This window comes from Centruroides sculpturatus, unplaced genomic scaffold (assembly GCF_000671375.1).
Source record: "Centruroides sculpturatus isolate CEXI.00-Female unplaced genomic scaffold, Cexi_2.0 scaffold260, whole genome shotgun sequence".
Taxonomy (NCBI): domain Eukaryota; kingdom Metazoa; phylum Arthropoda; class Arachnida; order Scorpiones; family Buthidae; genus Centruroides; species Centruroides sculpturatus.
This window is the reverse complement of record NW_019384427.1, coordinates 488,806-505,348: the sequence shown is the minus strand read 5'-3', so window position 1 is coordinate 505,348 and position 16,543 is coordinate 488,806. Positions and strand designations below refer to the sequence as shown.

Below are 16,543 nucleotides of genomic sequence, written 5' to 3'. Positions count from 1 at the left end.
ATTCTTCCCTGCTCCTTTTCCCAACTAGATTACTCTTGCAGAGTATGTGACTGAAGAAAATTAAATTCGCTTTCTGATCTATACAAGAAAATGAAGTTTATATTCGGAGATGATAGCAAATATTCTTTTTCTATGTATATATTCGCGTTGTTGTATACGGGTATATGTGAGTTTTAGTGTATGGTATAACTGGTAAACTATCTAGAATGAAATTTAAGAAATGTATGATATTTTTATATCCGATAAACTTAATCTAATCAATATTAAACTTTATCCAAATTAAACTTTATCGTGTTTCCACTAACTTATGCTATTATAGATAGATTTTTCTCAAAGTTCATTCGGATAGAAAACAGCTTATGTCAGAAAAACCATGGAGAGGGAAGTAAATGAAATTAAAACGACAAGATTCTTACGATGTTTCGATATTCAGAAAATAAAATTAAAGGAGTACTATCTAAAAAGAAATGAGGGAAGCTACGGCTAAAACATCACGTCTTCCCAGTTTGCTAAAGCAAAAGTCATTTATCGAAAGCATTTCTGAGTGCGATAATGTAACTACTCCTCTGCATTTTCTGTTAATTGGCTAATTTTTCAGGTGTCGTGAGTCAACTTGTCCAATTTACTAATAAACATGTTGATATATAATACATTTACCTACAGCTTTTTCGCACTAGTTATAAATATATACTTTTATCCTCTTCCCTCTCTCTCTCTCGTCTTAGTTTTACAAATTGGACATCCAACCCTAAGTATAATTTATTGTTTTTAATGGGATTTATTATTATTTTTTTTCTTTTCGTTTTGCAACAAAACTTAGCAATTATATTTTAAATAATTGTTTAATTAATTAATATCTATCGAGCAATTGAATTAAATACGATGACAACTTTAATTTTCTACAAAAATTTGTTTGCAATTTGGTCTCTATGACTACTAGATTGAGATTGATGTTTCTACTGTATTACTCTGTGTTGTTTTATGAGGTATCTACTACATCAGTACGAATAAACAATGTTTGAGGAAAATAATTTGTTACTACAACAGCATAAACAGTAGAAAGTTAGAGTGTGGAGTGGACCGGTATATATACACATCCAGATCATTAATTTTGCTAGGTGTTCGCGCCGAAGGGTCACACCCAAACACGACTAAGTCGTTAATATTTACCGTCTTGATCATTTATTGTATCCGAACATAATAGTAGGAAAACGACTCATCCCATTAGTCACCGGGTAATTTTATCCAATGCTTAGAGTTTTATAATTCAATAATAATAATTGTTAGTGGTCAACACGTTTTATTTACACAGAAATCCGAATGTTCTTTAATAAATTACCACGGAACAAATCTTTTTTTATTCTTTGTTATAAATAGACTTTCAGAAGTTGTCACGAAAATTGCGTGATTGAAACCATTGACAAACGGTCGACTTCTCGACTGAAGGGAGCCAAATTTTATGAATGGTTCTGCCTTCGTTTTTCCCTATTTGTGTTTAATGAAACCCTCTTATATAGTCATATATACAATATATATATATATTTCGCTTCTCACGCTATTTCGAGTCGGCTCTCTTCTTGTTACATTGGAAATAAATATCTAAACGTATATTCCGAATCGGTCATGGAATATTTATGAATGGCACAATGGTAGATTTGCGTGTAGTTTTATCATTTCGCCCCCCTTCTTTGTTGGCTTTCTGTTGAATGGGAAACGTTGATTGGGTCCTCCCTTTTTACCAAGGTTGACTCATCTTTTGACCAGCATTTTTACTTGATTGGCTCGCTTTTAATAATATACAAGAGATTATTACGAAGGGGGAGATCGTTTGAAGCTTTTTCTACTTAATAATCATTGTTCGATTATTGGCGAGAAACGATTTTTCTTATTGTTAATATATGTAATTTTTTTTTTCAAAGCTCGATGAACTTATTCTTTTCATTTAACACGTATTGAACAGATTATCATATTTGTTACAGCTGTAATGAATAGAAAACGTTTCAATTATGTGAAATATTTCTCGGAATTATTTTAGTAAATAAATGAGTAATACGTGAAAAATTATTCATTTCTTTATCAAGTTTATTCACGCCTTGAATAATTGAATCGTCATTTGTTACAGGTAAAATTAACAAATCGAATTCGTTTACTTTCTATTTCAATTGATGATTCGTTTATTAAAATTGATTGAAATTAAAATACAGGAAGAAATTTGGATAAAAAATATATTCATTTTTAAGCACTGGTCTCATTATATTTCCCTAAATTTTACCTCAAAAAGAAAGAAAGATAGAGAGAGAGAGAGTGGGCAGGATCTTAATTGGAAACAATTGGAGCGTTATTTAAGGAAAATCATTTTTCGTAGAAAGCGTGTTCTACTTAATATGCTCATCGAGATACTTTATAATGAGTTCTAATCAGTCGTTCATTATTCCAGACACAAGAAGAAAGTCCAGAATTTCTTGCCATGCAAGGATGACCACCAAGGACGATGTGACCTGGCAGGATCAAACGGGGTCACGTACGACGATGTACTGATCAACCACCATCCTACACGACTACCACCTCATCACACAGTACCAGACTCTCAAACACTAACTCCAATAGAGGTGAGTCGGAAAATAATTTAATTATAGCTATTATAATAACTTTCCCCTTTCTTTCGAACTTCTCTACTAACGTATTACGCGTCACGATTTTCTCTCGGTTTAATTGATGCTTTTTTTTTCTTCTTCTTCTTTCTTGACTTCATTTTGGAGCGCTCTCAACCTTATTATTTTTAATAACAATGAAAGTTACCAATATGGAGACTTAATATGGCCTTGAATTTTCAATGTAAATCACATTTTATATAACTAAAATAACGTGAGATTTTCTCATTTTATACTTTTCTAGTAATTCCACGCTCTAATCTTACATTATGAGCAGCTGTTATTACTTAGATTATTATAGGAAATATGCAGATTATTTAAACATGCTTAGAGAAAAGAAGTAGTTTATATAGCTAAGAAATAACTATTTTAATTTAATATAACACTAATAAAGGAGAGTAGTATTTTTCATGGTTGATATGTGATCATATAGGCCTATATACGTAATACAGTCGATCCCTCTATAACACTGTTGATAATTCCGTTTTATATGAATTCCATGTTGTACGAGTCAATTAGATTTCACATATACGTGAGCCGTTCACAGCCCGGCACACATATTTGTAAAATCTAAGTGACTCGTACAACATGGAATTCATATAAAACGGAATTATGGGGGAGGTCCACTGTATAAAGGTAGATGAATGGCATGTTTGAGTCTTAAACACTGTTCTTTAATCTTAGAATATAATATAAACAATAACACGTATTTGTGAATTAAATATTAGACTAACTTTCTAAAGTTTTAAAGATAATTATAAACAAGAAGATTTAATTGTGTGTTGATTTAAGTATGTTTGTCTTAAGCTTTCTACTATAAGAAACTTATCTACTGTATAAAATTACATCGTAAGAACTTTTAGTAAATTAAATTTATTGGTAACAAAGAAGAAAACTTAATGAATTAGAAAAATATTATTAAGATAATTTATTCAATTAAGAAAATTTAATATCATTTTCGTTAATTGACAGCAGATTATAAATCAAAATGAATTATTTGGTAAAGAGTAAAAGAAATATGGATTATAATACAATATAAATTTTATTTATATAATAAGTTTTGAAATATTTAATCTGTATTGCGCTATTAGACCGTTTACGTAATTAAAAATTAAAAGGTTTGATGACTCTGGGGGGATTTCCCTTCGAAGAAAATTGAATGCGGGGATTACCCTACATATATAATTTTTTTTTTTAAAATTCTTTTGCCTTGTTTGACTATTGTCTATGTATATAATTAAATGGAAATAGTAGTTTTGTGTACGGGTTAACTGCCATTTCGTGAAGAAGAAATTATAGAATTTCACCGAGTTTACACACTCGAAAATTTTCGCATAGAGTTGCATTATTTTAAACCTATAATTATCTCTTTATACACGTAAAAAAAAAAATAATTATAATTATAATATGCTTTCTAGTAGCTACAATATAAGTTTTCCCACGCTATTGATACAGGATACAAAATTCGTTATATTACTGCTCTTTCGGCGTATTAACGAAGGGTTTCTTTTATGGGTTCTTTTTACGAGTTCTTCCCTACTGCTAAGCTACCAACACAACGTCCATTTGCAGATTATCTTTTCCTTTAAAGTTGCAACTACAGATTATACACACTATATGACGTCATCACCTGTGGGTGAAAACGTTGCGAGATTAGAATTGGGTTGCATTGTTAAGTAGAAAAGTCTCACCCCCGACATTACGAATTCTCACTTTATAGCTCCCTAGATGTTACTGGCATAGAGTTGTGATAAGTTTTACAACTTTTGCCGCTAGCCAGGTGGTTAAGAGATAGAGTAAAAGGTGAACTACACTCGCAGCTTCTTCCTTGTTGTGTTTTTTACAGATTGTAAATAGCTATGTTGAGACCGCGATATGTTTAAAGAAGGATTGATGAGGAAGAAAACGTTAAACTTATCCTATCTCGATACTACCTTTGAAATATATTAAAAGCCGCTTTTGCCGTATTTATAATTCGTACAATTACTTTTTAGATTATTTATTCATTACGCCTATTAGATAACATGCGCCTATTTAAATAATAATAATAAAACTCGCCCATACATTTTCATGAGGAACATTTCCATTTGTTTCTTTACCTCGACTATACAAAAGAAAATTTACACAAGGATTATCTATAATTGCAATAAAAATTGAAGCCTTTTTTGTTTTTTTAATTATATCTTTTCTTATCTAACAATTATTTTAATTTAAATAATTACTACTAATTTATAAATCGTTGAAGAATATTTTAAGTAGATTCTATTTATTATGTAAATCAGAATTACAGTTGTTCTAATTATTTTACTTTTTTCTTCTTCGAGTAATTCGGATTTTTCATCTCTTTCTCTTACTCTTCTGAGAATTTAAATATGATAATTATAATGAATTAAATTAATTTAAAAATATGTAAATCTGTTAAAAATGAAGAGGAAAATATCTACAGGATGATCATTTTTCTGATGTGTATTGATGTGTATTATATTGAAGAAGATAAAAAAAAAATTGGAATTGGTTTCATCTCTAAAACAATATAGAAGGGATGAAATGTTAGTTTTCAACATTAAATGGTAGATTAAAACTGACCTTTTTTTCCTTTATTGAAAGAACAGATTTTCTTTTATTATAAAAGACAAACTCTTAAGGTTTTCTATGGTCCAGCTTTCTGCTTAGACTATAAACTCTCGTTATGACATTTCAAGCAGATTTATAGGTAATATAGATTTTTCTTTTTTCATTATTCATATTGGCAAAGTTGCAAAAATTGCTTGTGTGATCGTTTTAATATCTTTAAGTATCATATATTTTTAAAATGATTTCAATCTTTGAGCTGTTACTAATAAAATTTTATCACTGGAAAATATGGGGGAAAGAAGTTTTAGTGCAAAATTTATTAGTAAAGATATCATTTTGCATAAGTTGAATTTCATATAAGTGAAGGCAGAGAATGTAACTGGAGCCAAGAAATACAACGTGTCCTTTATACTAATTTTCTCTCCCTCTTTTAGCGAATAAAAACGTAAAGATTTTAATGTTTGTTAGTAAAAATAATATTAATTTTAATCACATAAAAATTCTAAAATAAAATATTTAATCCATAAGTTTTAAAACACTTTAAGAGTTCATTAAAATTCTAAACTACAGTGAGAAAATTATCGTACCGTCAGTCGAATACGAATAATATATCAGACAATTTTGTTTAATGGAAAATAGAATAATATTATTTCGCTATTTTAAATTATAGAATATAAAAATTTGACTTTTGAGTCAAATTATCAAGTGCAGAGAATGACATATTCGTAGTAAATTGTTAACAATAATTAAATTTGGCGATGATATCTTCTCAGAATACATAAATACCTTTGATAGCCTGTAATGTGAACTTACCATGTGCTTTCAATTAAGTCATAATAATAATGCAGTTAACCGCTAGCTTCTGTTACTTTTATTATTTTTTTTCCATAAAGTAGAAAATAATCGTAAGCAGCTGTAAAACTGACAGAATTGGAAGCGCGACTCTTGTTGAAACTTGAATTACGTTAGGTCTTAAATGATTTATTTATATATTTATTCTTCTTTCCTCTCTCAAACTGGATACTTATCCTTTAGAAAAAAAAGGAATCCGCTCTAAAAAAAAAAAAACTAGCATTCCATTCATATTTAGATGATAAATCTCTTCTAAATCGAGAAGACTGTAGTAAAAATAATAATAAAAGAGATGTTTTAACACTTGCGATTTCAATATATTTAAATTGTAAAAAGTGTAAAGTAGCCATATATAAGAGGTAGTCATGCGTGTTGGTATTTCAACTTGGTTGAGAGTGTTGGACACCCCTCTTATAGCGTCAGGACATTTTGACAATTCCAAAGCCGTACAGCTCCATTGTTAATGGATGTGTTGGGTACATAATTTCCTCTAATGGCACAGTAATTTTCAGTCTATAGTACCCACTGCACGTGATGAACTGTGTGTGAAATTTGTCTTCTGTCTTCTTTTCTCCCTTGTTCCCTCCCCGCTTGTCTGTACAGTCCATTAACTATATGGGGACATTGTGTTCATAATAAGAGGACACAAAAGACCAACATTGATATAAAACCCATAAGGATTACAAATCAAAATTCCAACAATGAAAAATAAAAACTTGCTTCTGAATTTTTTTTTCTTAAAGTAATTAAAATTTGAAAAGGTTGATAATTAATAATTTTACATTGAAACTAAATAACTTTACTCTGAAAATATCCTTCGAGTTTAATATTCATTCTCTTTAGAGGGAATATTTTAAAAGTTTCCAACATCTAACCTATATTTTAAAGAGCTTCTTTCTACTCTACTAATAATATTAATAAGATATTTTAAGTAGTAAAAAAAAAGGGTTCATTTGTTTCTAGATTAATATTCTTTGCATTCCGTTTTACATCGAGTTGATGTTTAATGGTGAATTAACATTTTTAAAAAATTCATATCTGTCTACTAATTTCTTAATGCATTTTGCAGACTTGGGAATATATTAGTGTTGATGAAAACATTGGCGATGGCATTTTATCTTCATTAGAATTCTTAATTTTTAATATGAAAACTTTTAGCATAGTTGAAAAGATGGAGGGGCCGAAGTTGGATACGTTTAATACAGACGGAATTGCATACCATTTTGCAATTAAATCCGTTGAAACTTCTTCATAAAGATCGTTAAGAATTCTTCGATTTTTGATGAATCTTTTTACTATCTTTTTCTCAATAGAGCGAAGCGAAGTCCATTAACAATATTGCTTCCTTTCAACTAGAAAAGGACAGTCGGCGGTTGAGTGGGAAATCTAATCACATTTTTTTTTCTCTTTCTCTCTCTCTCTCTCTCTTTCCTTCCTCTTTTCCTTCCCATCTACTAACCTTCCTCACCAACTGTCGTTTGAAAAATGACTCCGTCTGTTTGTATGGTAGAGTAAGGGTATCTTAGTTTGGCGAGGGTAGAGTTCGCACACCTTCTTAGAGGTCTGCTGTCAGGACAGAATCAATTTCACGTGCCATCGGTCACGTGGGGAAAGTGTAAGGTTGCTATGACGACACAAAATTGACAAACTCCGTAGCTGAGCCCTTCTCCTGCCGAGTTTTGTCCCGAGTCTATTACAAGCTCGCTTTAGAAGTTTGAGTATCTTTCCTTCGAGTGTTTGTCGACGATAAGGCTCTTTCCGATGCACGCGAGTTCTTCAACTCCCTTTCTATTCCACTTTTTTTCTTTTTTTTCCTTTGACGTCACTCAGATTAAATTCACTTAGAGGAAACCCGAAAAAAACTTTTCGTCGATAACTTCAATAACGCGGAAATGGTTTATTTTCAGCCTAAACCGAATTTGAAGAAGTTTCTGTTCTGTGTTATACTTGCTCAAGGAGTTAATTTCCACAGTTCTAATTTAAAGGGAATATTTTCTCAAATTATTTCCACTTGATGGTTATATTTTCTTTATCATTTAATTCCAGTGATTAATTTCAGATTGCTTTTACGCTTCGAGTGATGTCCTGCCGAATTGCTCTTTTAATAATCGACTAGGAATGGAGTCGGAAAAAATTATTTTCAACTCTTAATTGCGTCCTTAACCAGAAATTCTATCATTCGTTGCCCGATTAAATTTCTTGGGGCCTTCCTTCCGGGTTTAGGAAATGCGTGGATAATTCATTCCATATGTTTGTCTCCAATTTTGACTTCATCAGCATTTTCCTAAACTAGAAATATCTCTATTTGCAAAATTCTTTTAACAATTATCTAACTTTTTCTTTTCTCTTTTTTTTATAGTTGCTGGAAGTAAAGTACGATAATTTTGGACCTACTCATCTGATCCCGTTAAGGCAAGGAAATTTTTATCCCCATCATCCTCATACTCATCATCATCATTCCGAACAACGAGGAAGATCTAAGAAGAATAAAGATCACTTTAATCCTATCTACGAAGAAGTGTCTGGTGGTTCCGAAGAAAGAGCAGACATTCGTAGCTATAATTCGGACGTGGAAGATAGCGAAGCCGAAGGGAGAACTATGGACAGTGAGGATGACTTTGCGGAAGACGAACTAAGTTTAGCGAGAGAAGATGGTAGCAGACCTTGTTCTGGAACTAGCAGTATTAGGGGATCTACTGGTGGAGATCTGTGCAGGGATGTGGGGTCAAGTGATGGAGAAGGAGGTGCCAGCGAAGACGGAGGAGCAGTGAGAGGATCCAGAGGTCTGTACAGAAGTAATTCGGGTCACGATACGTGTAAACACACGCAGTCTCTAGAAAGAAATAAAGATGGGCATTCGAGTGACAGCTTTCAAGCCAAACAAAATTATTATATGAGTAAAGGGATGTTGGGACCAGATTTAGCTTATCCCGACTTTGACAGAACGTCCAATGTACCATCTAGGATGTGCCATCCAGAAGAAGAAATGACTAATCCTTTGGACATTTCGGACCATCCAAATTCATATCCACAGCCTACCAATTCAAATCTGTCCCCAGTTTCTCCTCTCGGTGGATATACAAGAAATTCTCCTCCTCCCCCTCCATATGTTCCGGGATTGACGTCACCAAGGCTATCTTCTCAGCCGTCCCGACGCAGACCTGTGCCACAATTTAGTACATTCCACCCAAAACTCCAACCCCAAGGATCCAACCCTCTTTCTCCTCTTTCTCCTGCAGAAAATATCTATTCGACAATAGACGACGAAGAGGACACTGAACCACAACAACAACCATCTAGTCAAAAGCATCTTGTGCCAACAGACAAGGAGCTACCGGAAGAACCGGAACCTTATGGGGATATTCGACCGGACTTCGAAACACGCATCGCAACTTGTACGTGATGTGGACCACTTTCGAATAACCCCTAAAGGAAGCAAGTGTTTATTTTTTAGTTTTTCTGCCAATCTTCGTGGTTGTGATCGTTGTCGTCGTACAAATTTTTTTTAACGACGACTAACGATGATGCACCTGTCGATGCTGTGATAACGGTCCTTTTGACCCTTCGCCACCTCTTCATTTCTGCACATCACGCAATAGCATGGGTTAGGTTAATCCATGCAATTAAAAAAAAAAAAACAAAACATGAAGAAGATCGGCAAATGCTCAATTAAGTCGTCCTCGGAGCGTTTGTTAATCAAGTATGGGCCCACTAATAGATGACGACGGAAGTATAGCAATAAAAAAAAAAGTCATTTTTGGTCCTTTCTTGCGTTTAAATTAGGAACCACGTTTGCGATTCGCACTCTCCTTTATATATTATCTTTTTTCGAAACGGAAAATATCAATATGCAACCGATTTTATGAATGTTGTTAGAAGAAATTTTAAAGAGTTGGTAGAATATGTATATCCCATCATTAATATTATGCAATCCTGCCCTTTATAACGGAAAAAAAAACCATTACAAAAGATATGCTAATAAGAGTAATACAATAATAATAATAATAATAATAAACAAATAAGAAATTTTTTCAGTCAAAGCGCGTTATATTCTTCCAAGATTTCCAGAAGCAGGAATTTTAAAAGAGAAACATTACAGTTCATAAACTACACGGAGCTATTTTTGTAGACTTATAAAGGGGCTGAAAATATGCGAAAAAAAAGAATATCTAAGAAGAGAAACCCTACAGTTTTTACAGACCACCGAATATATATATTAAAAAAAAAAATCCGAAATCAATAGAGGACGAAGGCGCTATAAGCGGAAAAGTTTTCAAGAAACACGAACATTTCGCGTTTTGTGGTAAAAATTTGTTTATCTTCTATATGGTGTTGTGTAAAACTGTGAAATTTCGTGCGGTCGTAATTCGTTTGGTTATTCCCTCGACCTCATAGGCCTACTACCAACAGGACTTTACCAATTTGTCTGCAAGAATTTCAAATTTCCTCAAACAAAACAACAAAAAAAAAGCGATTTTGTGCGCTGAATTGACATGTGTACAACATATCAGCTTTTGACTTGTGTATTATTTAACTAAAACAACCGAAAACGGTGAATGATTGTAATAAAAAATATAAACATAATTTTGTGTGTTTTCAATAGCCGTAATTTAAAAAAAAAATCACCGGATCCGTTACTTCTTATTATATATAGCCTAAGCTTATCACTGAAATTTGGTTGACCTAACTTTGTTGACTGGGGCAGACTTTCATTTACTGTGGAAGAATAGCCAGGACTTATCTAGTTCTTAAGAAATGAAAGGTAGAAAACACATCGATAGTTCCATTGGTAGCCGCAAGGTGGCATTTATTGCCTTCTACCGAGCATCCCCGTCGATATATCCCTTGGGAAATAGCAACAACAACAATTGGTGATTCCACCAGTCGATGTCGATAAAGAGGATGGAGAGCGGAGGGGGGAGGTAGAACGTGACAGCGAATAAAGGATCATCACTCCCGTTCCTCCTCCTCTCCCCAACAATCCGAAGGTCGATTGGGTGGGATTAAAAGAAGCTTAATTTTTCCTCCCCGCATCTTAATGGTGGTTTCGCGTGTCCAAACAGCTTTCGATTTTCCGGTTTTGTAGAAGTATTTCAGTTATTTTCTTTCTTTTCCCACCCGTGGCGGGCGTGAGATTGGGGTGGACGATGGGAGGGTTTGCGGTGGTGGCTCGACGTCACTCTTATCTTAATGATCCGTCGCTAATTCTTTCTCCTTCCTACGCCATGTTCCGTATTTTTCTCTTTAAATACCTTCGACCTTCCTACCGAGACGTAGCGAATTATCTATTAATTCTTAACCATGGATTAGAAAATTCTACGCCCCAATTCTACAGTTTCAATTACGAATACGCCCTCGATTCCTAAAGGATATAATGTATACCACCCAAAAAGCTCGATCGGAAGAAAATATTTACGAGTTAATTGACTTATATAACAGTGGGAAAAGAATAATTTAATTTAATTTAATTTGCCACAAAGATTTATATGTAATTTTAAAACAAATATTTTACAATAAATCATCCTTGTTCATCGGTTGATATTAAAAAGAGGAGGTTAGTGTTTATAATTAAGACATTACACGGCAGATTCCCATTACTTATATAAATCAGTTAGAGGGTTCATTATTAATACAGTATTACCATTAATTAAAACTTATTATTATTATTATTATTAGAGCGAGAAGGATATAAAGCTGTTTCCTGTTTGTCAATCTGTCCGCTTTCATTATTCGAATACTTGCAATTCGGGTTTTGAGTAGATAATTGACTCCGAAGGACGATTTCTTCTTTCCTTGTTTGCTTCGGCAGCTTTAACTAAAAAAAATATATATATATAATTACTGGACAAAGAACGATGGAATGCTAGCATTAAACACCCAGATTTGTATACAGGAAGATGATTCACTAGATTATAAAAAGTATTTAGCTTTTGTAATGGCTGAAATCATTCTGGATAAGCGGAGTTACTGGTTTAATGAAAGATATCAAAAAATAAATAAGTGATTGCCTTGAAAACTAGTTAGCCGAGTTCATTGATTAACCAGTTTGGAATTATTATTTTTTTCTAATTGGTATTGTATTTAATATGATTAGATTGCAATTATCTTAGCGGCAAATTCTACTCGTTAATATACCGTACCATTCATTCACAATAAAAAAAAAATTTAATGATTAATGAATGTGTTTTTCTAATAGCAACAGGTTAAACTCGATCCTCATATTTTTATTTAACAAAAATATTAGTAAATGCAATAATGATATTAATATTTCGACTGATTTTCTATACACTGAAATGAATGCATATGTTTTAAATATATTCTTTATAAATAGCTGAACAATCTTAAAAAACTTTTGTTGAACGGAGATTCTCTGATACAATATTACATATTTTCTATACCTTATTCCGGTCACGTGACGAAGAAACGAGTGGTGTGGGAGAAGTCGAGGAAATGAAATCTCGGTCGCCATATTCCTTGCTATATAAAGGGGCTAGATGCTTACGGTTGGCAACATTTTTACGAGTTGAGAATAACCGCGTGCATACTAAGTACTTCCTATCATTCACAGATGACGTTGCCTACCCTGTTTTCAAATGGAGATGGCATCCTCTTGTCATTTATTATCTATCTTACCAAAGTTTTCGGAGGTGCTTCGAAAACGATCTATACTTGCACGCATGTAAATATTGTGTATTTCTCTGTGTTCTCACTTTTCTTGACATTCTTCTAATACTAATCGTTTTCTATTATATTAAAGAGATAAAAAAAATTCATATATAATAGATTTTATGATATAAAAGCCTTTACTCACATTAATAAGTATTAATAGAAAATAGGATACTTGATTATCATTTCACATTTTTGAAAATCCACAGAAAGCTACGCCAATAGGTGGAATTAAGAACTAGAAAACAAATCATTTGTATGATGTAAAAGACCATTATAGCAATTGCTTTAGTGTGTGTGGTAATGAAACTGACTTCTACTCGTTTGTCTCACCGCTGCTATCCATCATTGGTAGTAATACCAATCTACTCTTCATTCAATTTGCTTTACTCCTAATAACCATTTCGTGTTTTCTGCCTTCAGGCTATCACCAATCTAACCCAGGAGATAGCCAATCAGGATGCCATCTCTACTTAAAATCTTTCTTGTAGAACATAATCTTAGATAGCATTACTTTAAACTTAAACACTATTGTTAGTATATTTACTCTAAATCAGATCATCGAAGAAATTACCAGAATTAATCACATAAATCAAGTACCCTAGACCTACTTGTTAATTAAAATAGTATGTTTTTATATACCTAAATTTTAAGGAAACTTGTTTTTAATTAAAACGCGTGATAATCCTTATAAATTAAAGCGTTTAAAGGGCAAATAAGAAGTCTTTAAAAGCATATAAATAGAATAAGAACATTTATCAATTTTTCCTCCCTTAATGGTAATTTTTTTTTTACAATAGAGGCGTGTAGATAGGTCTAACTAGAGATTTCTTTCATTAGACTTTTTGAAGCGGGTGAAAGTACATAAATTCTTTCGATATCGAATTCCAGATGTGACTGGATGTTAGAAGAGTGTCTTCTCATACACAGCTGCGAACAAATCGATTTAGTTTTCCGATGATAACACTAACCGTTGTGTTGAGGGTAAGCCCAGTGTCATCGGGGGATTAACGGCCGCAGTTAGATCTCGCACCAAACTCACTACTGGATGTCGCTAGAGACTTTGACCATTGCCAAACGGCTTAGTCTGGCGTTTGGGTTAGTAGATCCAGTAGCCTTAATTAAGGCGGAATCCGTTCACTTCGTTAAGTTTGTCATTTCGGCATTGTCCTGTGGCACGTCTTCAAGATAAATAGACGTCTTGAGGGGTTAGAAAGGTATCGCTAGAGAGTGATAATGATGATACAGTTAGACTAATTTTAGATTATCCTTGAATTTATCAGAGAAAAATTTTACATTCCTTAAAACTTATACATAATTTAAAACACATTAAAAATCTCGAAACGTAATTGTAGACTCATTAACATTCGAAAGTAACTTAAAAAGAGGTTTATGATGTCGACAGTGGTTAATAACGTCACGAAGGGTAGTAGCTTATCGCCCGTATGAATCTTTATGAAAAATTTTCATAGTAGTTGACAATAGTTATATAGGGGATAAACTACATCATCAATTATGTCATATGACTCGGAGTAATGTACCTCAATAATGTATATACTCGAGCTTTTAGTCATGTTACGTTTCCATCGTGATCTCCAGAGTGGCGCCACTCGCAACAATTGGTGGAGTTCAACTAAGCCAAGTTTCAGTAATAAGGAACGAAGGAAGAAGTACTTCATTTGTTTAACTCTCTTTATCCTACAATGCATACTGCGCCTAATCAATGACCCCCGGATGTAGATTGTTAGTAGTCGGAGTGGAGCGACACTAATGAGCGTAAGTTCTAAGTGTGGAGTTATGTCTGTGCAAGCGTTAATAGGGAACTGGGTGTATCCGGTGTTGTCGTCAACTAGAATTTCGATGGTAACGACAAAATAAGTCTTTTGAGCAATTAATAAAAGAGGTTGATATGTTCCAACTTTAGCCCCGAGTGTTTTAGAATTTTATTTTTTAAGTTATTTCAATCCTCTACTTGCAGATAATGTAACAAAAAAAAAAAAAAAATACTTTAACTTTAGCCATGAATATCACAGTCTGAAACACTGTAGCTGAAACTTTTTATGAATCGATTTATATAATAGATTAGAGATAGGGCGAAATAGAAATCATCTTTACTTCGAGTTTTAAAGATGACGATGAAAAAATAGCATTTTTTACTCGAGGAAATTGAAAAACTAGGAAGGCAAATATATGGCTTTTATTAGATGAGTATTTCCTTGACCATATTGATCAAAGGTAGATCATGGAAGAACTATAATTCTAGCATAAGCTCCGGGCAAAGATGTTAGTTCCTCCTATCCAGATAGCCATTGCTAGTGATTTATTTTTGGCTAGACAATGTTGACAGTGAGCTCAGACATCTAATGATGCCCACCAGCGTTGGCAATTGTGTCGAGCGAGATTCGTCACCGTATCCTGATCGTATTTCACTCCCACAGTATGCTATCACTCACCACCGTCTCATCTAATCAGTGGTCGACCTAAGATACCAGATGCCAGAACGTCCTAGGAAGGAAGGTTGCCGGGAGCAGCTACAGCAGATATCATCGATACAACTTCCAGAAAGCGGCGGATATCTCTGTTCCGATAGTTCCAGCAATTAGTTAGACATTTGCTATTGTTCTGCTTTTCCGGGTGCCATCCTGTCGATAAACGGTGATATGGCGACGTTCAGATTCCAATCCTGAATATTTTTTGTAATATTTATCCAAAAAAAAAAAATTTTTCCTCAATTTCTCTAAGATATGATTTCTCTGCGAAAAACAGAACGACTGTATGGGAATTTCTTGGGTAAATACAGAGAAAGAATGTTATTTTTTTCTACGTATTTTTAGAGAAATTTTTTGCATTCTTTCCCCTAAGCAATATATTTCGTCTCAGCTCTTCCAACTGATGCATAAACATATATGAAGATCCTATTGTTTATTGGTTATAGAACGATGACAGCTGATGAAATAACATTTCGAAACGTAATGCAGATAATAATTGGGATAACAATTTGCACGACTTCAAATTTACTCCAGGCACGAAATTTGCGAAACCGCATCTATCTCCAATTCTCAAATTGTTAATGAAATGTTCATAAATGCCTTGGGTAATCTATTTTTATTTAAAGATTATTCTCTTCTTTACAATTTAAAGAGTTAGAAATAAATGGAAACGAAAAAAAAAAACTTTCATTAAGAATTGAAATTATATCAAAAATTAAATAATAACTAAACAGTATTTAGTAAGTTTCAATTCTAAATAATACTTCTCCACAACATTTCTAAATCTTTTTGGTATAGAAATGCATACGAGCAATGGAAGTTTAAGTATAAACCTTCGTCCTTTCCTATCTCTTATTCTAGACCCTGAGGCTCTTTACAGTTCAGAAACGATGCTTTAGGTAATTCATCCGCAGTTGAATTTGAGAATTTCTTCAAAATTTCTATCTAGAATATAACATAATTTTAAATTTAATCTGGTAGCTTTGTTGATTTTTTTTTTATATATATATAAAATGTCGCGAATTGATTTTCCTTACCGCTATCTCTTGAGTGCTCTCTCTTACTCTCATTCAAATGATTCTCTGGTGTTAGTCTGGAGTAGTTTGAAAACTTATTGTGGGTCTCGACTTGCAGTAAACGACTTGTGCCATTCCGAGAATTACCTGGCGCGATCCAAACATTGCGCTATTAGATCATTTCCCCACCTTATCGATGTTCTTCCTTTTCCAATATAGCCCAAAGGGATTAGAATGTAGTAAAGACGACAAACTGTACCTTTGCCACTATCAGCCGGGGGTACATCATAATCTC

General features: G+C 33.2%; 1 protein-coding gene across 1 annotated transcript in view; it reads left to right on the top strand.

Moving 5' to 3' along the window:
- The window catches only part of LOC111619628, a 69,919-nt gene extending 59,258 nt beyond the window's left edge, over window positions 1–10,661 (top strand). The window contains exons 3-4 of the mRNA XM_023361399.1: window positions 2,438–2,609; window positions 8,437–10,661. Coding sequence (XP_023217167.1) covers window positions 2,438–2,609; window positions 8,437–9,480 — 1,216 coding nt within the window. The 3' untranslated portion in view covers window positions 9,481–10,661. The remainder of the gene's footprint in view (window positions 1–2,437; window positions 2,610–8,436) is intronic.
- Window positions 10,662–16,543: the final 5,882 nt, after the last annotated feature.